Source organism: Oncorhynchus mykiss, chromosome 25 (assembly GCF_057628025.1).
Source record: "Oncorhynchus mykiss isolate SJ-2025 chromosome 25, ASM5762802v1, whole genome shotgun sequence".
NCBI lineage: Eukaryota > Metazoa > Chordata > Actinopteri > Salmoniformes > Salmonidae > Oncorhynchus > Oncorhynchus mykiss.
Genome location: NC_143046.1, coordinates 1,727,145 through 1,753,751, shown reverse-complemented (window position 1 = coordinate 1,753,751; position 26,607 = coordinate 1,727,145). Strand labels below are relative to the sequence as shown.

Below are 26,607 nucleotides of genomic sequence, written 5' to 3'. Positions count from 1 at the left end.
GTGCAGTAAAATCGAACAATTCACAACAATACACACACCTAAAACTAAAATAATACTAATATATAAATATTAGGACGAGCAACGTCGGAGGGGCATTGACTAAAATACAGTAGAATAGAATACAGTATATACATATGAGATGAGTAAAGCAGTATGTAAATATTATTAAAGTGACCAGTGTTCCATGTCTATGTACATAGGGCAGCAGCCTCTAAGGTGCAGGGTTGAGTGGTAGCCAGCTAGTGACAGTGACTCAATTCAGAGCAGGGTACTGGGTGGAGGCTGTCTAGTGGTGGCTATTTAACAGTGATGGCCTTGAAATAGAAGCTGTTTTTCAGTCTCTCGGTCCCAGCTTTGATGCACCTGTACTGACCTCGCCTTCTGGATGGTAGCTGGGTGAACAGGCCGTGACTCGGGTGGTTGTTGTCCTTGATGATCTTTATGGCCTTCCTGTGACATCGGGTGGTGTAGGTGTCCTGGAGGGCAGGTAATTTGCATTGTGCAGACCTCACAAGTCCACGATCAGCTCCTTCATTTTGTTGACATTGAGGGAAGGTTATTCCCTGGCACCACTCCCAGGGCCCTCAGCTCCTTCCTGTAGGCTGTCACGTCATTGTTGGTAATCAGGCCTACTTTTATGACGTCTGCAAACTTGATGATTGAGTTGGAGGTGTGCATGGCCACGCAGTCATTGGTGAACAGGGAGTACAGGAGGGGGCTGAGCACGCACACTTGTGGGGCCCCTGTGTTTGGGATCAGCATACTGGAGGTGTTGTTACCTATCTTCAGGTAAGGTGGATGTGATATGGTCCTTAACTAGCCTCTCAAAGCACTTCATGATGACAGAAGTGAGTGCTACGGGGTGATAGTCATTTAGTTCAGATAGCTTTGCTTTCTTGGGTACAGAAACAATGGTGGACATCTTGAAGCATGTGGGGACAGCAGACTGGGATAAGGAGAGACTGAATATGTCCGTAAACACTCCAGCCAGCTGGTGTGCGCATGCTCTGAGGACGAGGTTAGCGATGCTGTCTGGGCCGTCAGCCTTTCGAGGGTTAACACTCTTAAATGTCTCACTCATTTCGGCCACGGAGAAGGAGAGTCCACAGTTCTCGGGAGCAGGCCGCGTCGGTGGCGCTGTGTTATCCTCAAAGCTTGTCTGCAACGTGGCTGGTTTTCCCTTTGTAATCCGTTTCCTGTAGACTCTGCCACATACGTCTCGTGTCTGAGCCGTTGAATTGCGACTCCACTTAAGACAGAGAATTTTTATTAGGATTAAATGTCAGGAACTGTGAAAAACTCAGTTTAAATGTATTTGGTTAAGGTGTACGTAAACTTTCAACTGTTTACGTCAATGTTATTCTCAGAGCCTACCCGGAACATATCCCAGTCTGCGTGATCAAAACAGTCTTGAAGCATGGATTCTGATTGGTCAGACCAACGTTAAATAGACCTTAGCACGGGTCCTTCCTTGAGTTTCTGCCTATAGGAAGGGAGAAGGAGGATGGAGGGCGAGGGAGTAACAATGGTCTAGAGTTTTTGAAGCGCGAGTATGACAAGCAATATGTTGATCTTCGGTAGCTTTTTCCTCATATTTGCTTTGTTAAAGTCCCCAGTTACAATAAATGCGGCATCAGGATGTGTGGTTTCCAGTTTGCATAAAGTCCAGTGTAGTTCCTTGAGGGACGTTGTGGTATCGGCTTGACTACAACTGAAGAGAATTCTCTCTGGAGGTAGTACGGTCGGCATTTGATTGTGAGGTATTCTAGGTCAGGTGAACAAAAGGACTTGAGTTCCTGTACGTTATCACAATCACACCATGAGTAGTTAATCATGAAACATACACCCCCGCCCTTCTTCCCGGAGAGTTCTTTCTTCCTCTCTGTGTGATGTACTGAGAACCCAGCTGGCTGCGTGGACGGGGGCAGTATACCCGGAGAGAGCCATGATTCCATGAGTATGTTACAGTCCCTGATGTCTCTCTAGAAGGAGATCCTTGCCTTGAACTCACCATAGTAATCATGGTTCTGTGTTGTTTCAGGAAGAGCACCATAGTAACCATGGTTCTGTGTTGTTTCAGGAAGAGCACCATAGTAACCATGGTTCTGTGTTGTTTCAGGAAGAGCACCATAGTAATCATGGTTCTGTGTTGTTTCAGGAAGAGCACCATAATGCGTATGTTGTTCCGGTTTTACGAGCCCCAGAAGGGAAACATCTACATCGCTGGACAGAACATCAGAGACGTTGGACTGGACAGCCTGCGACGGGCCGTAGGGGTGGTACCACAGGTAAAACTAACTTGATTAGATTAAATTTATTGATTGTTTATTAAGTTGACTTGGACAACAATCAACTCCCACAACAAGGGGGCAGATGTGGAAGCGAATAGAAACTACAGGTTCTTTCCTTCACATGTGTATTTGTTCAGTGTGTTGTAGTGGAAATGTACTGTATTTACCAAATCATGAGAGCAAACCACCATACAAGTCAGAGTTATCATAAAGTCCATCTTTAATTATATGAGCTCCATCACAACCCTGTGACTCTCAGATCAATTCAGTGTCTATAAATGAATTCTCTGAGAGTCCCTTACACATTGCAACTGAGATCCTTTATAGCAAAGACACACATAGCCAGACAGCATTGGCTATAAATTATCATTCAGCTTTGGTCTCCTAAACTATGTTCTTATCTCGCTCTTGGTACCACTCAGGACCAACACCATTACCTCACCCAATGGCATACATCAAATACACCCCCTCCTGGACAAGATCACAGAGAGACAGTGACTGGCACACAGACATTGTGGAGCCAAGAGATAATTGGTTCCCCCTCAATCATCCATTCACATGGTTTAAAAGATACGTTTACATATGAAGACAAGCTTGACCTCTCCCCTTTCTGTGGCACAAGTAACTGAACCCAGGACAGAGCAAGGATAACTGCAACCGGCCACCACTATAGTACAACAAGATGCATTCTAAATGACAAGTAACTCACAAGCATATTATGAAAATAAAACATATTATCTATGTTACCCAACTAATTCTGATTCTGCCACGACAGTGTTTCCTCTCCTGATGTGTCCTCTCCTGATGTGTCCTCTCCCGATGTGTCCTCTCCCGATGTGTCCTCTCCCGATGTGTCCTCTCCCGATGTGTCCTCTCCCGATGTGTCCTCTCCCGATGTGTCCTCTCCCGATGTGTCCTCTCCCGATGTGTCCTCTCCTCAAGTTGAGCTGACGGTATTGATTGACTGTACTGTTTCCTCCCTCACTCTGTCTCTCTACCCTCCTCCCTACCCAGGATGCAGTGCTCTTCCACAACACCATCTTCTACAACCTTCAGTACGGGAACATCAACGCCACGCCAGAGGAGGTGTACCAGGTGGCACGGCTGGCAGGGATCCACGACGCCATCCTTAGGATGCCTCACGGATACGACACTCAGGTCGGCGAGAGGGGACTCAAACTGTCAGGTAGGTCAGACACACCCTGGTCGGGAGAGGGGACTCAAACTGTCAGGTAGGTCAGACACACCCTGGTCGGGAGAGGGGACTCAAACTGTCAGGTAGGTCAGACACACCCTGGTCGGGAGAAGGGACTCAAACTGTCAGGTAGGTCAGACACACCCTGGTCGGGAGAGGGGACTCAAACTGTCAGGTAGGTCAGACACACCCTGGTCGGGAGAGGGGACTCAAACTGTCAGGTAGGTCAGACACACCCTGGTCGGGAGAGGGGACTCAAACTGTCAGGTAGGTCAGACACACCCTGGTCGGGAGAGGGAACTCAAACTGTCAGGTAGGTCAGACACACCCTGGTCGGGAGAGGGGACTCAAACTGTCAGGTAGGTCAGACACACCCTGGTCGGGAGAGGGGACTGAAACTGTCAGGTAGGTCAGACACACCCTGGTCGGGAGAGGGAACTCAAACTGTCAGGTAGGTCAGACACACCCTGGTCGGGGGAGGGGACTCAAATATCTACCTCAAATAGACTGCATTATTGACTTGCTGTTATGTTTCTGTTGCCGTGTGTTTCAAGACTGTATTATTGACTTGCTGTGTGTGTTTCAGGTGGGGAGAAGCAACGTGTGGCCATAGCCAGGGCCATACTGAAGAACCCTCCTATCCTGCTGTATGATGAAGCTACCTCCTCGCTGGACTCTATCACTGAGGAGGTAACTGACACACACACACACACACACACACACACACACACACACCCACCCACACAGAATCAGCTGTTGTCTCTTCTGCAGCTCAGTTTACCAACCAACCAATCAGCTGCGTAGATGTTAGGGGATAGAGTACACTGTGCCCTGAAGTTGGAGAGAACAGGCCACATGTCCTGTTATAGTTTCATACTGAATTACATGTAGATGTGTACTGCTTTCTTATTGTGAAGCTTTTTATATGGGCATATGTAAATAGCATCAGGAGCACACAGGGGTGGGCAGGAGGGGGGATGATGACAGGAGATATTGCTGGCTGCTGCTGTGTTGACTTAGTGGTTTTAATGACATTTTCTCAGAGAAACCGGCTTCATATATATCCTGCCTGTCATATTGGCATCGGTGTACTCCTAGAACATTCTAGAACTATTTCTAACACTTGATGTTCCTGTGTTGTTTCTCTACAGTGTTCTAGAACTATTTCTAACACTTGATGTTCCTGTGTTGTTTCTCTACAGTGTTCTAGAACTATTTCTAACACTTGATGTTCCTGTGTTGTTTCTCTACAGTGTTCTAGAACTATTTCTAACACTTGATGTTCCTGTGTTGTTTCTCTACAGTGTTCTAGAACTATTTCTAACACTTGATGTTCCTGTGTTGTTTCTCTACAGTGTTCTATAACTATTTCTAACACTTGATGTTCCTGTGTTGTTTCGCTAGTGTTCTAGAACTATTTCTAACACTTGATGTTCCTGTGTTGTTTCGCTAGTGTTCTAGAACTATTTCTAACACTTGATGTTCCTGTGTTCCATAATAATGGCGCCGTAGGGGATGGCTGCCATTTTACGGGCTCCTAACTAATGATGCACCGATATGACATTTTTGGCCGATATCGATATTTTCCTTGCCAAAAAAAATACTTTCTGGAAACATTCTGGAAATCATTTTGAATTCTTCATGTTCCTGTGTTGTTCTAGACCCTTCTAGAACTATTTGTAACATTCAATGTTTCTGTGTTGTAGAAAGTTCTAGAACTGTTTCTAATACTTTATGTTCCTCTGTTTCTCTACAAAATGCTAGTACAATTTCGAATAATTCATTCTAGAGTGTTCTAGAATTATTTCTAATACTTCATGTTGATTCTGTGTACTTCTAGAACATTCTTAGTTCCATGAAGGGTCTGGTCCAGGACCGGACGTCCGTATTCATCGCTCACAGACTGTCCACCATTGTAGACGCAGACGAGATCATCGTACTCAACAAGGTAAGAAGACCTTCTCATAGTGATTATTCCAAGGAGGGAGCTTTTTTTTTTTTTTTAAATCAACTTTTCCTGTTGAAAAGCGTTATCCCAAGTATAAATACAGAAAATTACACACACTGAAAGGGTAAAAAACAACAACATTTGGGAACAAAACAATTTTCTTTTATACAACTGCAAACCTCAAGGAGTAGTTAGTGCCTTGCGAAAGTATTCGGCCCCCTTGAACTTTGCGACCTTTTGCCACATTTCAGGCTTCAAACATAAAGATATAAAACTGTATTTTTTTGTGAAGAATCAACAACAAGTGGGACACAATCATGAAGTGGAACGACATTTATTGGATATTTCAAACTTTTTTAACAAATCAAAAACTGAAAAATTGGGCGTGCAAAATTATTCAGCCCCTTTACTTTCAGTGCAGCAAACTCTCTCCAGAAGTTCAGTGAGGATCTCTGAATGATCCAATGTTGACCTAAATGACTAATGATGATAAATACAATCCACCTGTGTGTAATCAAGTCTCCGTATAAATGCACCTGCACTGTGATAGTCTCAGAGGTCCGTTAAAAGCGCAGAGAGCATCATGAAGAACAAGGAACACACCAGGCAGGTCCGAGATACTGTTGTGAAGAAGTTTAAAGCCGGATTTGGATACAAAAAGATTTCCCAAGCTTTAAACATCCCAAGGAGCACTGTGCAAGCGATAATATTGAAATGGAAGGAGTATCAGACCACTGCAATCTACCAAGACCTGGCTGTCCCTCTAAACTTTCAGCTCATACAAGGAGAAGACTGATCAGAGATGCAGCCAAGAGGCCCATGATCACTCTGGATGAACTGCAGAGATCTACAGCTGAGGTGGGAGACTCTGTCAATAGGACAACAATCAGCCGTATATTGCACAAATCTGGCCTTTATGGAAGAGTGGCAAGAAGAAGGCCATTTCTTAAAGATATCCATAAAAAGTGTTGTTTAAAGTTTGCCACAAGCCACCTGGGAGACACACCAAACATGTGGAAGAAGGTGCTCTGGTCAGATGAAACCAAAATTGAACTTTTTGGCAACAATGCAAAATGTTATGTTTGGCGTAAAAGCAACACAGCTGAACACACCATCCCCACTGTCAAACATGGTGGTGTCAGCATCATGGTTTGGTCCTGCTTTTCTTCAGCAGGGACAGGGAAGAGGGTTAAAATTGATGGGAAGATGGATGGAGCCAAATACAGGACCATTCTGGAAGAAAACCTGATGGAGTCTGCAAAAGACCTGAGACTGGGACGGAGATTTGTCTTCCAACAAAATCTACAATGGAATGGTTCAAAAATAAACATATCCAACTGCTGTTCACAAATGCTCTCCATCCAACCTCACTGAGCTCGAGCTGTTTTGCAAGGAGGAATGGGAAAAAATGTCAGTCTCTCGATGTGCAAAACTGATAGAGACATACCCCAAGCGACTTACAGCTGTAATCGCAGCAAAAGGTGGCGCTACAGAGTATTAACTTAAGGGGGCTGAATAATTTTGCACACCCAATTTTTCAGTTTTTGATTTGTTAAAAAAGTTTGAAATATCCAATAAATGTCATTCCACTTCATGATTGTGTCCCACTTGTTGTTGATTCTTCACAACAAAATACAGTTTTCTATCTTTATGTTTGAAGCCTGAAATGTGGCAAAAGGTCGCAAAGTTCAAGGGGGCCGAATACTTTCGCAAGGCACTGTATATACTTGGGATATATTATTATTATTATTATTTTTATTTTACCTTTATTTAACTAGGCAAGTCAGTTAAGAACAAATTCTTATTTTCAATGATGGCCTAGGAACAGTGGGTTAACTGCCTGTTCAGGGGCAGAACAACAGATTTTTACCATGTCAGCTCGGGGATTCGATCCAGCAACCTTTTGATTGCTGGCCCAACGCTCTAACCACTAGGTTACCTGCCGCCCCACACTGTCACTACATTAAGTAGGTTACTGGCCCAACGCTCTAACCACTAGGCTACCTGCCGCCCCACACTGTCACTACATTAAGTAGGTTACTGGCCCAACGCTCTAACCACTAGGTTACCTGCTGCCCCACACTGTCACTACATTAAGTAGGTTACTGGCCCAACGCTCTAACCACTAGGCTACCTGCCGCCCCACACTGTCACTACATTAAGTAGGTTACTGGCCCAACGCTCTAACCACTAGGCTACCTGCCGCCCCACACTGTCACTACATTAAGTAGGTTACTGGCCCAACGCTCTAACCACTAGGCTACCTGCCGCCCCACACTGTCACTACATTAAGTAGGTTACTGGCCCAACGCTCTAACCACTAGGCTACCTGCTGCCCCACACTGTCACTACATTAAGTAGGTTACTGGCCCAACGCTCTAACCACTAGGCTACCTGCCGCCCCACACTGTCACTACATTAAGTAGGTTACTGGCCCAACGCTCTAACCACTAGGTTACCTGCCGCCCCACACTGTCACTACATTAAGTAGGTTACTGGCCCAACGCTCTAACCACTAGGCTACCTGCCGCCCCGCACTGTCACTACATTAAGTAGGTTACTGGCCCAACGCTCTAACCACTAGGCTACCTGCTGCCCCACACTGTCACTACATTAAGTAGGTTACTGGCCCAACGCTCTAACCACTAGGCTACCTGCCGCCCCACACTGTCACTACATTAAGTAGGTTACTGGCCCAACGCTCTAACCACTAGGCTACCTGCCGCCCCACACTGTCACTACATTAAGTAGGTTACTGGCCCAACGCTCTAACCACTAGGCTACCTGCCGCCCCACACTGTCACTACATTAAGTAGGTTACTGGCCCAACGCTCTAACCACTAGGCTACCTGCCGCCCCACACTGTCACTACATTAAGTAGGTTACTGGCCCAACGCTCTAACCACTAGGCTACCTGCCGCCCCACACTGTCACTACATTAAGTAGGTTACTGGCCCAACGCTCTAACCACTAGGCTACCTGCCGCCCCACACTGTCACTACATTAAGTAGGTTACTGGCCCAATGCTCTAACCACTAGGCTACCTGCCGCCCCACACTGTCACTACATTAAGTAGGTTACTGGCCCAACGCTCTAACCACTAGGCTACCTGCCGCCCCACACTGTCACTACATTAAGTAGGTTACTGGCCCAACGCTCTAACCACTAGGCTACCTGCCGCCCCACACTGTCACTACATTAAGTAGGTTACTAGCCCAACGCTCTAACCACTAGGCTACCTGCCGCCCCACACTGTCACTACATTAAGTAGGTTACTGGCCCAACGCTCTAACCACTAGGCTACCTGCTGCCCCACACTGTCACTACATTAAGTAGGTTACTGGCCCAACGCTCTAACCACTAGGCTACCTGCTGCCCCACACTGTCACTACATTAAGTAGGTTACTGGCCCAATGCTCTAACCACTAGGCTACCTGCTGCCCCACACTGTCACTACATTAAGTAGGTTACTGGCCCAACGCTCTAACCACTAGGTTACCTGCCGCCCCACACTGTCACTACATTAAGTAGGTTACTGGCCCAACGCTCTAACCACTAGGCTACCTGCCGCCCCACACTGTCACTACATTAAGTAGGTTACTGGCCCAACGCTCTAACCACTAGGTTACCTGCCGCCCCACACTGTCACTACATTAAGTAGGTTACTGGCCCAATGCTCTAACCACTAGGCTATCTGCCGCCCCACACTGTCACTACATTAAGTAGGTTACTGGCCCAACGCTCTAACCACTAGGTTACCTGCCGCCCCACACTGTCACTACATTAAGTAGGTTACTGGCCCAACGCTCTAACCACTAGGTTACCTGCCGCCCCACACTGTCACTACATTAAGTAGGTTACTGGCCCAACGCTCTAACCACTAGGCTACCTGCCGCCCCACACTGTCACTACATTAAGTAGGTTACTGGCCCAACGCTCTAACCACTAGGTTACCTGCCGCCCCACACTGTCACTACATTAAGTAGGTTACTGGCCCAACGCTCTAACCACTAGGCTACCTGCCGCCCCACACTGTCACTACATTAAGTAGGTTACTGGCCCAACGCTCTAACCACTAGGCTACCTGCCGCCCCACACTGTCACTACATTAAGTAGGTTACTGGCCCAACGCTCTAACCACTAGGCTACCTGCCGCCCCACACTGTCACTACATTAAGTAGGTTACTGGCCCAACGCTCTAACCACTTGGCTACCTGCCGCCCCACACTGTCACTACATTAAGTAGGTTACTAGCCCAACGCTCTAACCACTAGGCTACCTGCCGCCCCACACTGTCACTACATTAAGTAGGTTACTGGCCCAACGCTCTAACCACTAGGCTACCTGCTGCCCCACACTGTCACTACATTAAGTAGGTTACTGGCCCAACGCTCTAACCACTAGGCTACCTGCCGCCCCACACTGTCACTACATTAAGTAGGTTACTGGCCCAATGCTCTAACCACTAGGTTACCTGCCGCCCCACACTGTCACTACATTAAGTAGGTTACTGGCCCAACGCTCTAACCACTAGGCTACCTGCCGCCCCACACTGTCACTACATTAAGTAGGTTACTGGCCCAACGCTCTAACCACTAGGCTACCTGCCGCCCCACACTGTCACTACATTAAGTAGGTTACTGGCCCAACGCTCTAACCACTAGGCTACCTGCCGCCCCACACTGTCACTACATTAAGTAGGTTACTGGCCCAACGCTCTAACCACTAGGCTACCTGCCGCCCCACACTGTCACTACATTAAGTAGGTTACTGGCCCAACGCTCTAACCACTAGGCTACCTGCCGCCCCACACTGTCACTACATTAAGTAGGTTACTGGCCCAACGCTCTAACCACTAGGCTACCTGCCGCCCCACACTGTCACTACATTAAGTAGGTTACTGGCCCAACGCTCTAACCACTAGGCTACCTGCCGCCCCACACTGTCACTACATTAAGTAGGTTACTGGCCCAACGCTCTAACCACTAGGTTACCTGCCGCCCCACACTGTCACTACATTAAGTAGGTTACTGGCCCAACGCTCTAACCACTAGGCTACCTGCTGCCCCACACTGTCACTACATTAAGTAGGTTACTGGCCCAACGCTCTAACCACTAGGCTACCTGCCGCCCCACACTGTCACTACATTAAGTAGGTTACTGGCCCAACGCTCTAACCACTAGGCTACCTGCTGCCCCACACTGTCACTACATTAAGTAGGTTACTGGCCCAACGCTCTAACCACTAGGCTACCTGCCGCCCCACACTGTCACTACATTAAGTAGGTTACTGGCCCAACGCTCTAACCACTAGGCTATCTGCCGCCCCACACTGTCACTACATTAAGTAGGTTACTGGCCCAACGCTCTAACCACTAGGCTACCTGCCGCCCCACACTGTCACTACATTAAGTAGGTTACTGGCCCAACGCTCTAACCACTAGGCTACCTGCCGCCCCACACTGTCACTACATTAAGTAGGTTACTGGCCCAATGCTCTAACCACTAGGCTACCTGCCGCCCCACACTGTCACTACATTAAGTAGGTTACTGGCCCAACGCTCTAACCACTAGGCTACCTGCCGCCCCACACTGTCACTACATTAAGTAGGTTACTGGCCCAACGCTCTAACCACTAGGCTACCTGCCGCCCCACACTGTCACTACATTAAGTAGGTTACTAGCCCAACGCTCTAACCACTAGGTTACCTGCCGCCCCACACTGTCACTACATTAAGTAGGTTACTGGCCCAACGCTCTAACCACTAGGCTACCTGCCGCCCCACACTGTCACTACATTAAGTAGGTTACTGGCCCAACGCTCTAACCACTAGGCTACCTGCCGCCCCACACTGTCACTACATTAAGTAGGTTACTGGCCCAACGCTCTAACCACTAGGCTACCTGCCGCCCCACACTGTCACTACATTAAGTAGGTTACTGGCCCAACGCTCTAACCACTAGGTTACCTGCTGCCCCACACTGTCACTACATTAAGTAGGTTACTGGCCCAACGCTCTAACCACTAGGCTACCTGCCGCCCCACACTGTCACTACATTAAGTAGGTTACTGGCCCAACGCTCTAACCACTAGGCTACCTGCCGCCCCACACTGTCACTACATTAAGTAGGTTACTGGCCCAATGCTCTAACCACTAGGCTACCTGCCGCCCCACACTGTCACTACATTAAGTAGGTTACTGGCCCAACGCTCTAACCACTAGGCTACCTGCTGCCCCACACTGTCACTACATTAAGTAGGTTACTGGCCCAACGCTCTAACCACTAGGCTACCTGCCGCCCCACACTGTCACTACATTAAGTAGGTTACTGGCCCAACGCTCTAACCACTAGGTTACCTGCTGCCCCACACTGTCACTACATTAAGTAGGTTACTAGCCCAACGCTCTAACCACTAGGCTACCTGCTGCCCCACACTGTCACTACATTAAGTAGGTTACTGGCCCAACGCTCTAACCACTAGGCTACCTGCTGCCCCACACTGTCACTACATTAAGTAGGTTACTGGCCCAACGCTCTAACCACTAGGCTACCTGCCGCCCCACACTGTCACTACATTAAGTAGGTTACTGGCCCAACGCTCTAACCACTAGGCTACCTGCCGCCCCACACTGTCACTACATTAAGTAGGTTACTGGCCCAACGCTCTAACCACTAGGCTACCTGCCGCCCCACACTGTCACTACATTAAGTAGGTTACTGGCCCAACGCTCTAACCACTAGGCTACCTGCCGCCCCACACTGTCACTACATTAAGTAGGTTACTGGCCCAACGCTCTAACCACTAGGCTACCTGCTGCCCCACACTGTCACTACATTAAGTAGGTTACTGGCCCAACGCTCTAACCACTAGGCTACCTGCCGCCCCACACTGTCACTACATTAAGTAGGTTACTGGCCCAACGCTCTAACCACTAGGCTACCTGCCGCCCCACACTGTCACTACATTAAGTAGGTTACTGGCCCAACGCTCTAACCACTAGGCTACCTGCCGCCCCACACTGTCACTACATTAAGTAGGTTACTGGCCCAACGCTCTAACCACTAGGCTACCTGCCGCCCCACACTGTCACTACATTAAGTAGGTTACTGGCCCAACGCTCTAACCACTAGGCTACCTGCTGCCCCACACTGTCACTACATTAAGTAGGTTACTGGCCCAACGCTCTAACCACTTGGCTACCTGCCGCCCCACACTGTCACTACATTAAGTAGGTTACTGGCCCAACGCTCTAACCACTAGGCTACCTGCCGCCCCACACTGTCACTACATTAAGTAGGTTACTGGCCCAACGCTCTAACCACTAGGCTACCTGCCGCCCCACACTGTCACTACATTAAGTAGGTTACTGGCCCAACGCTCTAACCACTAGGCTACCTGCCGCCCCACACTGTCACTACATTAAGTAGGTTACTGGCCCAACGCTCTAACCACTAGGCTACCTGCCGCCCCACACTGTCACTACATTAAGTAGGTTACTGGCCCAACGCTCTAACCACTAGGCTACCTGCTGCCCCACACTGTCACTACATTAAGTAGGTTACTGGCCCAACGCTCTAACCACTAGGCTACCTGCCGCCCCACACTGTCACTACATTAAGTAGGTTACTGGCCCAACGCTCTAACCACTAGGCTACCTGCCGCCCCACACTGTCACTACATTAAGTAGGTTACTGGCCCAACGCTCTAACCACTAGGCTACCTGCTGCCCCACACTGTCACTACATTAAGTAGGTTACTGGCCCAACGCTCTAACCACTAGGCTACCTGCCGCCCCACACTGTCACTACATTAAGTAGGTTACTGGCCCAACGCTCTAACCACTAGGCTACCTGCCGCCCCACACTGTCACTACATTAAGTAGGTTACTGGCCCAACGCTCTAACCACTAGGCTACCTGCCGCCCCACACTGTCACTACATTAAGTAGGTTACTGGCCCAACGCTCTAACCACTAGGCTACCTGCCGCCCCACACTGTCACTACATTAAGTAGGTTACTGGCCCAACGCTCTAACCACTAGGTTACCTGCCGCCCCACACTGTCACTACATTAAGTAGGTTACTGGCCCAACGCTCTAACCACTAGGCTACCTGCCGCCCCACACTGTCACTACATTAAGTAGGTTACTGGCCCAACGCTCTAACCACTAGGCTACCTGCCGCCCCACACTGTCACTACATTAAGTAGGTTACTGGCCCAACGCTCTAACCACTAGGCTACCTGCCGCCCCACACTGTCACTACATTAAGTAGGTTACTGGCCCAACGCTCTAACCACTAGGTTACCTGCCGCCCCACACTGTCACTACATTAAGTAGGTTACTGGCCCAACGCTCTAACCACTAGGCTACCTGCCGCCCCACACTGTCACTACATTAAGTAGGTTACTGGCCCAACGCTCTAACCACTAGGCTACCTGCCGCCCCACACTGTCACTACATTAAGTAGGTTACTGGCCCAACGCTCTAACCACTAGGCTACCTGCTGCCCCACACTGTCACTACATTAAGTAGGTTACTGGCCCAACGCTCTAACCACTAGGCTACCTGCCGCCCCACACTGTCACTACATTAAGTAGGTTACTGGCCCAACGCTCTAACCACTAGGCTACCTGCCGCCCCACACTGTCACTACATTAAGTAGGTTACTGGCCCAACGCTCTAACCACTAGGCTACCTGCCGCCCCACACTGTCACTACATTAAGTAGGTTACTGGCCCAACGCTCTAACCACTAGGCTACCTGCCGCCCCACACTGTCACTACATTAAGTAGGTTACTGGCCCAACGCTCTAACCACTAGGCTACCTGCCGCCCCACACTGTCACTACATTAAGTAGGTTACTGGCCCAACGCTCTAACCACTAGGTTACCTGCCGCCCCACACTGTCACTACATTAAGTAGGTTACTGGCCCAACGCTCTAACCACTAGGCTACCTGCCGCCCCACACTGTCACTACATTAAGTAGGTTACTGGCCCAACGCTCTAACCACTAGGCTACCTGCCGCCCCACACTGTCACTACATTAAGTAGGTTACTGGCCCAACGCTCTAACCACTAGGTTACCTGCCGCCCCACACTGTCACTACATTAAGTAGGTTACTGGCCCAACGCTCTAACCACTAGGCTACCTGCTGCCCCACACTGTCACTACATTAAGTAGGTTACTGGCCCAACGCTCTAACCACTAGGTTACCTGCCGCCCCACACTGTCACTACATTAAGTAGGTTACTGGCCCAACGCTCTAACCACTAGGCTACCTGCCGCCCCACACTGTCACTACATTAAGTAGGTTACTGGCCCAACGCTCTAACCACTAGGCTACCTGCCGCCCCACACTGTCACTACATTAAGTAGGTTACTGGCCCAACGCTCTAACCACTAGGCTACCTGCCGCCCCACACTGTCACTACATTAAGTAGGTTACTGGCCCAACGCTCTAACCACTAGGCTACCTGCCGCCCCACACTGTCACTACATTAAGTAGGTTACTGGCCCAACGCTCTAACCACTAGGCTACCTGCCGCCCCACACTGTCACTACATTAAGTAGGTTACTGGCCCAACGCTCTAACCACTAGGCTACCTGCCGCCCCACACTGTCACTACATTAAGTAGGTTACTGGCCCAACGCTCTAACCACTAGGCTACCTGCCGCCCCACACTGTCACTACATTAAGTAGGTTACTGGCCCAACGCTCTAACCACTAGGCTACCTGCCGCCCCACACTGTCACTACATTAAGTAGGTTACTGGCCCAACGCTCTAACCACTAGGCTATCTCCCGCTATAGGGTTTATAAGGGTTTTATCTCTCTCTCCCAACGCTCTAACCACTAGGCTACCTGCCGCCCCACACTGTCACTACATTAAGTAGGTTACTGGCCCAACGCTCGAAACCACTAGGCTACCTGCCGCCCCACACTGTCACTACATTAAGTAGGTTACTGGCCCAACGCTCTAACCACTTGGCTACCTGCCGCCCCACACTGTCACTACATTAAGTAGGTTACTGGCCCAACGCTCTAACCACTAGGCTACCTGCCGCCCCACACTGTCACTACATTAAGTAGGTTACTGGCCCAACGCTCTAACCACTAGGCTACCTTCCGCCCCACACTGTCACTACATTAAGTAGGTTACTGGCCCAACGCTCTAACCACTAGGCTACCTGCCGCCCCACACTGTCACTACATTAAGTAGGTTACTGGCCCAACGCTCTAACCACTAGGTTACCTGCCGCCCCACACTGTCACTACATTAAGTAGGTTACTGGCCCAACGCTCTAACCACTAGGCTACCTGCCGCCCCACACTGTCACTACATTAAGTAGGTTACTAGCCCAATGCTCTAACCACTAGGTTACCTGCCGCCCCACACTGTCACTACATTAAGTAGGTTACTGGCCCAACGCTCTAACCACTAGGCTACCTGCCGCCCCACACTGTCACTACATTAAGTAGGTTACTGGCCCAACGCTCTAACCACTAGGTTACCTGCCGCCCCACACTGTCACTACATTAAGTAGGTTACTGGCCCAACGCTCTAACCACTAGGCTACCTGCCGCCCCACACTGTCACTACATTAAGTAGGTTACTGGCCCAATGCTCTAACCACTAGGCTACCTGCCGCCCCACACTGTCACTACATTAAGTAGGTTACTGGCCCAACGCTCTAACCACTAGGCTACCTGCCGCCCCACACTGTCACTACATTAAGTAGGTTACTGGCCCAACGCTCTAACCACTAGGCTACCTGCTGCCCCACACTGTCACTACATTAAGTAGGTTACTGGCCCAATGCTCTAACCACTAGGCTACCTGCTGCCCCACACTGTCACTACATTAAGTAGGTTACTGGCCCAATGCTCTAACCACTAGGCTACCTGCCGCCCCACACTGTCACTACATTAAGTAGGTTACTGGCCCAATGCTCTAACCACTAGGCTACCTGCTGCCCCACACTGTCACTACATTAAGTAGGTTACTGGCCCAATGCTCTAACCACTAGGCTACCTGCCGCCCCACACTGTCACTACATTAAGTAGGTTACTGGCCCAACGCTCTAACCACTAGGCTACCTGCTGCCCCACACTGTCACTACATTAAGTAGGTTACTGGCCCAACGCTCTAACCACTAGGCTACCTGCCGCCCCACACTGTCACTACATTAAGTAGGTTACTGGCCCAACGCTCTAACCACTAGGCTACCTGCCGCCCCACACTGTCACTACATTAAGTAGGTTACTGGCCCAACGCTCTAACCACTAGGCTACCTGCCGCCCCACACTGTCACTACATTAAGTAGGTTACTGGCCCAACGCTCTAACCACTAGGCTACCTGCCGCCCCACACTGTCACTACATTAAGTAGGTTACTGGCCCAACGCTCTAACCACTAGGTTACCTGCCGCCCCACACTGTCACTACATTAAGTAGGTTACTGGCCCAACGCTCTAACCACTAGGCTACCTGCCGCCCCACACTGTCACTACATTAAGTAGGTTACTGGCCCAACGCTCTAACCACTAGGCTACCTGCCGCCCCACACTGTCACTACATTAAGTAGGTTACTGGCCCAACGCTCTAACCACTAGGCTACCTGCCGCCCCACACTGTCACTACATTAAGTAGGTTACTGGCCCAACGCTCTAACCACTAGGTTACCTGCCGCCCCACACTGTCACTACATTAAGTAGGTTACTGGCCCAACGCTCTAACCACTAGGCTACCTGCCGCCCCACACTGTCACTACATTAAGTAGGTTACTGGCCCAACGCTCTAACCACTAGGCTACCTGCCGCCCCACACTGTCACTACATTAAGTAGGTTACTGGCCCAACGCTCTAACCACTAGGCTACCTGCCGCCCCACACTGTCACTACATTAAGTAGGTTACTGGCCCAACGCTCTAACCACTAGGCTACCTGCCGCCCCACACTGTCACTACATTAAGTAGGTTACTGGCCCAACGCTCTAACCACTAGGCTACCTGCCGCCCCACACTGTCACTACATTAAGTAGGTTACTGGCCCAACGCTCTAACCACTAGGCTACCTGCCGCCCCACACTGTCACTACATTAAGTAGGTTACTGGCCCAACGCTCTAACCACTAGGCTACCTGCCGCCCCACACTGTCACTACATTAAGTAGGTTACTGGCCCAACGCTCTAACCACTAGGTTACCTGCCGCCCCACACTGTCACTACATTAAGTAGGTTACTGGCCCAACGCTCTAACCACTAGGCTACCTGCCGCCCCACACTGTCACTACATTAAGTAGGTTACTGGCCCAACGCTCTAACCACTAGGCTACCTGCCGCCCCACACTGTCACTACATTAAGTAGGTTACTGGCCCAACGCTCTAACCACTAGGTTACCTGCCGCCCCACACTGTCACTACATTAAGTAGGTTACTGGCCCAACGCTCTAACCACTAGGCTACCTGCCGCCCCACACTGTCACTACATTAAGTAGGTTACTGGCCCAACGCTCTAACCACTAGGCTACCTGCCGCCCCACACTGTCACTACATTAAGTAGGTTACTGGCCCAACGCTCTAACCACTAGGCTACCTGCCGCCCCACACTGTCACTACATTAAGTAGGTTACTGGCCCAACGCTCTAACCACTAGGCTACCTGCCGCCCCACACTGTCACTACATTAAGTAGGTTACTGGCCCAACGCTCTAACCACTAGGCTACCTGCCGCCCCGCACTGTCACTACATTAAGTAGGTTACTGGCCCAACGCTCTAACCACTAGGCTACCTGCCGCCCCACACTGTCACTACATTAAGTAGGTTACTGGCCCAACGCTCTAACCACTAGGCTACCTGCCGCCCCACACTGTCACTACATTAAGTAGGTTACTGGCCCAACGCTCTAACCACTAGGCTACCTGCCGCCCCACACTGTCACTACATTAAGTAGGTTACTGGCCCAACGCTCTAACCACTAGGCTACCTGCCGCCCCACACTGTCACTACATTAAGTAGGTTACTGGCCCAACGCTCTAACCACTAGGCTACCTGCCGCCCCACACTGTCACTACATTAAGTAGGTTACTGGCCCAACGCTCTAACCACTAGGCTATCTCCCGCTATAGGGTTTATAAGGGTTTTATCTCTCTCTCCCAACGCTCTAACCACTAGGCTACCTGCCGCCCCACACTGTCACTACATTAAGTAGGTTACTGGCCCAACGCTCGAAACCACTAGGCTACCTGCCGCCCCACACTGTCACTACATTAAGTAGGTTACTGGCCCAACGCTCTAACCACTTGGCTACCTGCCGCCCCACACTGTCACTACATTAAGTAGGTTACTGGCCCAACGCTCTAACCACTAGGCTACCTGCCGCCCCACACTGTCACTACATTAAGTAGGTTACTGGCCCAACGCTCTAACCACTAGGCTACCTTCCGCCCCACACTGTCACTACATTAAGTAGGTTACTGGCCCAACGCTCTAACCACTAGGCTACCTGCCGCCCCACACTGTCACTACATTAAGTAGGTTACTGGCCCAACGCTCTAACCACTAGGTTACCTGCCGCCCCACACTGTCACTACATTAAGTAGGTTACTGGCCCAACGCTCTAACCACTAGGCTACCTGCCGCCCCACACTGTCACTACATTAAGTAGGTTACTAGCCCAATGCTCTAACCACTAGGTTACCTGCCGCCCCACACTGTCACTACATTAAGTAGGTTACTGGCCCAACGCTCTAACCACTAGGCTACCTGCCGCCCCACACTGTCACTACATTAAGTAGGTTACTGGCCCAACGCTCTAACCACTAGGTTACCTGCCGCCCCACACTGTCACTACATTAAGTAGGTTACTGGCCCAACGCTCTAACCACTAGGCTACCTGCCGCCCCACACTGTCACTACATTAAGTAGGTTACTGGCCCAATGCTCTAACCACTAGGCTACCTGCCGCCCCACACTGTCACTACATTAAGTAGGTTACTGGCCCAACGCTCTAACCACTAGGCTACCTGCCGCCCCACACTGTCACTACATTAAGTAGGTTACTGGCCCAACGCTCTAACCACTAGGCTACCTGCTGCCCCACACTGTCACTACATTAAGTAGGTTACTGGCCCAATGCTCTAACCACTAGGCTACCTGCTGCCCCACACTGTCACTACATTAAGTAGGTTACTGGCCCAATGCTCTAACCACTAGGCTACCTGCCGCCCCACACTGTCACTACATTAAGTAGGTTACTGGCCCAATGCTCTAACCACTAGGCTACCTGCTGCCCCACACTGTCACTACATTAAGTAGGTTACTGGCCCAATGCTCTAACCACTAGGCTACCTGCCGCCCCACACTGTCACTACATTAAGTAGGTTACTGGCCCAACGCTCTAACCACTAGGTTACCTGCTGCCCCACACTGTCACTACATTAAGTAGGTTACTGGCCCAACGCTCTAACCACTAGGCTACCTGCTGCCCCACACTGTCACTACATTAAGTAGGTTACTGGCCCAACGCTCTAACCACTAGGCTACCTGCCGCCCCACACTGTCACTACATTAAGTAGGTTACTGGCCCAACGCTCTAACCACTAGGCTATCTCCCGCTATAGGGTTTATAAGGGTTTTATCTCTCTCTCCCAAAGCTCTAACCACTAGGCTACCTGCTGCCCCACACTGTCACTACATTAAGTAGGTTACTGGCCCAACGCTCTAACCACTAGGCTACCTGCCGCCCCACACTGTCACTACATTAAGTAGGTTACTGGCCCAACGCTCTAACCACTAGGCTACCTGCCGCCCCACACTGTCACTACATTAAGTAGGTTACTGGCCCAACGCTCTAACCACTAGGCTACCTGCTGCCCCACACTGTCACTACATTAAGTAGGTTACTGGCCCAACGCTCTAACCACTAGGCTACCTTCCGCCCCACACTGTCACTACATTAAGTAGGTTACTGGCCCAACGCTCTAACCACTAGGCTACCTGCTGCCCCACACTGTCACTACATTAAGTAGGTTACTGGCCCAACGCTCTAACCACTAGGTTACCTGCCGCCCCACACTGTCACTACATTAAGTAGGTTACTGGCCCAACGCTCTAACCACTAGGCTACCTGCCGCCCCACACTGTCACTACATTAAGTAGGTTACTGGCCCAACGCTCTAACCACTAGGCTACCTGCCGCCCCACACTGTCACTACATTAAGTAGGTTACTGGCCCAACGCTCTAACCACTAGGTTACCTGCCGCCCCACACTGTCACTACATTAAGTAGGTTACTGGCCCAACGCTCTAACCACTAGGCTACCTGCCGCCCCACACTGTCACTACATTAAGTAGGTTACTGGCCCAATGCTCTAACCACTAGGCTACCTGCCGCCCCACACTGTCACTACATTAAGTAGGTTACTGGCCCAACGCTCTAACCACTAGGCTACCTGCCGCCCCACACTGTCACTACATTAAGTAGGTTACTGGCCCAACGCTCTAACCACTAGGCTACCTGCTGCCCCACACTGTCACTACATTAAGTAGGTTACTGGCCCAATGCTCTAACCACTAGGCTACCTGCTGCCCCACACTGTCACTACATTAAGTAGGTTACTGGCCCAATGCTCTAACCACTAGGCTACCTGCCGCCCCACACTGTCACTACATTAAGTAGGTTACTGGCCCAATGCTCTAACCACTAGGCTACCTGCTGCCCCACACTGTCACTACATTAAGTAGGTTACTGGCCCAATGCTCTAACCACTAGGCTACCTGCCGCCCCACACTGTCACTACATTAAGTAGGTTACTGGCCCAACGCTCTAACCACTAGGTTACCTGCTGCCCCACACTGTCACTACATTAAGTAGGTTACTGGCCCAACGCTCTAACCACTAGGTTACCTGCTGCCCCACACTGTCACTACATTAAGTAGGTTACTGGCCCAACGCTCTAACCACTAGGCTACCTGCCGCCCCACACTGTCACTACATTAAGTAGGTTACTGGCCCAACGCTCTAACCACTAGGCTACCTGCCGCCCCACACTGTCACTACATTAAGTAGGTTACTGGCCCAACGCTCTAACCACTAGGCTACCTGCTGCCCCACACTGTCACTACATTAAGTAGGTTACTGGCCCAACGCTCTAACCACTAGGCTACCTGCCGCCCCACACTGTCACTACATTAAGTAGGTTACTGGCCCAACGCTCTAACCACTAGGTTACCTGCTGCCCCACACTGTCACTACATTAAGTAGGTTACTGGCCCAACGCTCTAACCACTAGGCTACCTGCCGCCCCACACTGTCACTACATTAAGTAGGTTACTGGCCCAACGCTCTAACCACTAGGCTATCTCCCGCTATAGGGTTTATAAGGGTTTTATCTCTCTCTCCCAACGCTCTAACCACTAGGCTACCTGCTGCCCCACACTGTCACTACATTAAGTAGGTTACTGGCCCAACGCTCTAACCACTAGGCTACCTGCCGCCCCACACTGTCACTACATTAAGTAGGTTACTGGCCCAACGCTCTAACCACTAGGCTACCTGCCGCCCCACACTGTCACTACATTAAGTAGGTTACTGGCCCAACGCTCTAACCACTAGGCTACCTGCTGCCCCACACTGTCACTACATTAAGTAGGTTACTGGCCCAACGCTCTAACCACTAGGCTACCTGCCGCCCCACACTGTCACTACATTAAGTAGGTTACTGGCCCAACGCTCTAACCACTAGGCTACCTGCCGCCCCACACTGTCACTACATTAAGTAGGTTACTGGCCCAACGCTCTAACCACTAGGCTACCTGCTGCCCCACACTGTCACTACATTAAGTAGGTTACTGGCCCAACGCTCTAACCACTAGGCTACCTGCCGCCCCACACTGTCACTACATTAAGTAGGTTACTGGCCCAACGCTCTAACCACTAGGCTACCTGCCGCCCCACACTGTCACTACATTAAGTAGGTTACTGGCCCAATGCTCTAACCACTAGGCTACCTGCCGCCCCACACTGTCACTACATTAAGTAGGTTACTGGCCCAACGCTCTAACCACTAGGCTACCTGCCGCCCCACACTGTCACTACATTAAGTAGGTTACTGGCCCAACGCTCTAACCACTAGGCTACCTGCTGCCCCACACTGTCACTACATTAAGTAGGTTACTGGCCCAACGCTCTAACCACTAGGCTACCTGCCGCCCCACACTGTCACTACATTAAGTAGGTTACTGGCCCAACGCTCTAACCACTAGGCTACCTGCTGCCCCACACTGTCACTACATTAAGTAGGTTACTGGCCCAACGCTCTAACCACTAGGCTACCTGCCGCCCCACACTGTCACTACATTAAGTAGGTTACTGGCCCAACGCTCTAACCACTAGGCTACCTGCCGCCCCACACTGTCACTACATTAAGTAGGTTACTGGCCCAACGCTCTAACCACTAGGCTACCTGCCGCCCCACACTGTCACTACATTAAGTAGGTTACTGGCCCAATGCTCTAACCACTAGGCTACCTGCCGCCCCACACTGTCACTACATTAAGTAGGTTACTGGCCCAACGCTCTAACCACTAGGCTACCTGCCGCCCCACACTGTCACTACATTAAGTAGGTTACTGGCCCAACGCTCTAACCACTAGGCTACCTGCTGCCCCACACTGTCACTACATTAAGTAGGTTACTGGCCTAACGCTCTAACCACTAGGCTACCTGCCGCCCCACACTGTCACTACATTAAGTAGGTTACTGGCCCAACGCTCTAACCACTAGGCTACCTGCCGCCCCACACTGTCACTACATTAAGTAGGTTACTGGCCCAACGCTCTAACCACTAGGTTACCTGCCGCCCCACACTGTCACTACATTAAGTAGGTTACTGGCCCAACGCTCTAACCACTAGGCTACCTGCCGCCCCACACTGTCACTACATTAAGTAGGTTACTGGCCCAACGCTCTAACCACTAGGCTACCTGCCGCCCCACACTGTCACTACATTAAGTAGGTTACTGGCCCAACGCTCTAACCACTAGGCTACCTGCTGCCCCACACTGTCACTACATTAAGTAGGTTACTGGCCCAACGCTCTAACCACTAGGCTACCTGCCGCCCCACACTGTCACTACATTAAGTAGGTTACTGGCCCAACGCTCTAACCACTAGGCTACCTGCCGCCCCACACTGTCACTACATTAAGTAGGTTACTGGCCCAACGCTCTAACCACTAGGCTACCTGCTGCCCCACACTGTCACTACATTAAGTAGGTTACTGGCCCAACGCTCTAACCACTAGGCTACCTGCTGCCCCACACTGTCACTACATTAAGTAGGTTACTGGCCCAACGCTCTAACCACTAGGCTACCTGCCGCCCCACACTGTCACTACATTAAGTAGGTTACTGGCCCAACGCTCTAACCACTAGGCTACCTGCTGCCCCACACTGTCACTACATTAAGTAGGTTACTGGCCCAACGCTCTAACCACTTGGCTACCTGCTGCCCCACACTGTCACTACATTAAGTAGGTTACTGGCCCAACGCTCTAACCACTAGGCTACCTGCTGCCCCACACTGTCACTACATTAAGTAGGTTACTGGCCCAACGCTCGAAACCACTAGGCTACCTGCCGCCCCACACTGTCACTACATTAAGTAGGTTACTGGCCCAACGCTCTAACCACTAGGCTACCTGCCGCCCCACACTGTCACTACATTAAGTAGGTTACTGGCCCAACGCTCTAACCACTAGGTTACCTGCCGCCCCACACTGTCACTACATTAAGTAGGTTACTGGCCCAACGCTCTAACCACTAGGTTACCTGCTGCCCCACACTGTCACTACATTAAGTAGGTTACTGGCCCAACGCTCTAACCACTAGGTTACCTGCCGCCCCACACTGTCACTACATTAAGTAGGTTACTGGCCCAACGCTCTAACCACTAGGCTACCTGCCGCCCCACACTGTCACTACATTAAGTAGGTTACTGGCCCAACGCTCTAACCACTAGGCTACCTGCCGCCCCACACTGTCACTACATTAAGTAGGTTACTGGCCCAACGCTCTAACCACTAGGCTACCTGCCGCCCCACACTGTCACTACATTAAGTAGGTTACTGGCCCAACGCTCTAACCACTAGGCTACCTGCCGCCCCACACTGTCACTACATTAAGTAGGTTACTGGCCCAACGCTCTAACCACTAGGCTACCTGCTGCCCCACACTGTCACTACATTAAGTAGGTTACTGGCCCAACGCTCGAAACCACTAGGCTATCTCCCGCTATAGGGTTTATAAGGGTTTTATCTCTCTCTCCCAACGCTCTAACCACTAGGTTACCTGCTGCCCCACACTGTCACTACATTAAGTAGGTTACTGGCCCAACGCTCTAACCACTAGGCTACCTGCTGCCCCACACTGTCACTACATTAAGTAGGTTACTGGCCCAACGCTCTAACCACTAGGCTACCTGCCGCCCCACACTGTCACTACATTAAGTAGGTTACTGGCCCAACGCTCTAACCACTAGGTTACCTGCCGCCCCACACTGTCACTACATTAAGTAGGTTACTGGCCCAACGCTCTAACCACTAGGCTACCTGCTGCCCCACACTGTCACTACATTAAGTAGGTTACTGGCCCAACGCTCTAACCACTAGGTTACCTGCCGCCCCACACTGTCACTACATTAAGTAGGTTACTGGCCCAACGCTCTAACCACTAGGCTACCTGCCGCCCCACACTGTCACTACATTAAGTAGGTTACTGGCCCAACGCTCTAACCACTAGGCTACCTGCCGCCCCACACTGTCACTACATTAAGTAGGTTACTGGCCCAACGCTCTAACCACTAGGCTACCTGCTGCCCCACACTGTCACTACATTAAGTAGGTTACTGGCCCAACGCTCTAACCACTAGGCTACCTGCCGCCCCACACTGTCACTACATTAAGTAGGTTACTGGCCCAACGCTCTAACCACTAGGCTACCTGCCGCCCCACACTGTCACTACATTAAGTAGGTTACTGGCCCAACGCTCTAACCACTAGGCTACCTGCCGCCCCACACTGTCACTACATTAAGTAGGTTACTGGCCCAACGCTCTAACCACTAGGCTACCTGCTGCCCCACACTGTCACTACATTAAGTAGGTTACTGGCCCAACGCTCTAACCACTAGGCTACCTGCCGCCCCACACTGTCACTACATTAAGTAGGTTACTGGCCCAACGCTCTAACCACTAGGTTACCTGCCGCCCCACACTGTCACTACATTAAGTAGGTTACTGGCCCAACGCTCTAACCACTAGGCTACCTGCCGCCCCACACTGTCACTACATTAAGTAGGTTACTGGCCCAACGCTCTAACCACTAGGCTACCTGCCGCCCCACACTGTCACTACATTAAGTAGGTTACTGGCCCAACGCTCTAACCACTAGGCTACCTGCCGCCCCACACTGTCACTACATTAAGTAGGTTACTGGCCCAACGCTCTAACCACTAGGCTACCTGCCGCCCCACACTGTCACTACATTAAGTAGGTTACTGGCCCAACGCTCTAACCACTAGGCTACCTGCCGCCCCACACTGTCACTACATTAAGTAGGTTACTGGCCCAACGCTCTAACCACTAGGCTACCTGCTGCCCCACACTGTCACTACATTAAGTAGGTTACTGGCCCAACGCTCTAACCACTAGGCTACCTGCCGCCCCACACTGTCACTACATTAAGTAGGTTACTGGCCCAACGCTCTAACCACTAGGTTACCTGCCGCCCCACACTGTCACTACATTAAGTAGGTTACTGGCCCAACGCTCTAACCACTAGGCTACCTGCCGCCCCACACTGTCACTACATTAAGTAGGTTACTGGCCCAACGCTCTAACCACTAGGCTACCTGCCGCCCCACACTGTCACTACATTAAGTAGGTTACTGGCCCAACGCTCTAACCACTAGGCTACCTGCCGCCCCACACTGTCACTACATTAAGTAGGTTACTGGCCCAACGCTCTAACCACTAGGCTACCTGCCGCCCCACACTGTCACTACATTAAGTAGGTTACTGGCCCAACGCTCTAACCACTAGGTTACCTGCTGCCCCACACTGTCACTACATTAAGTAGGTTACTGGCCCAACGCTCTAACCACTAGGCTAC

General features: G+C 50.6%; 1 protein-coding gene across 1 annotated transcript in view; it reads left to right on the top strand.

Moving 5' to 3' along the window:
• Positions 1-26,607, top strand: part of abcb7 (ATP binding cassette subfamily B member 7) — a 94,154-nt gene that overhangs the window by 55,212 nt on the left and 12,335 nt on the right. The window contains exons 12-15 of the mRNA XM_090221163.1: positions 2,159-2,288; positions 3,306-3,477; positions 4,073-4,176; positions 5,327-5,434. Of these exons, the coding sequence (XP_090077289.1) occupies positions 2,159-2,288; positions 3,306-3,477; positions 4,073-4,176; positions 5,327-5,434 (514 nt within the window). The remainder of the gene's footprint in view (positions 1-2,158; positions 2,289-3,305; positions 3,478-4,072; positions 4,177-5,326; positions 5,435-26,607) is intronic.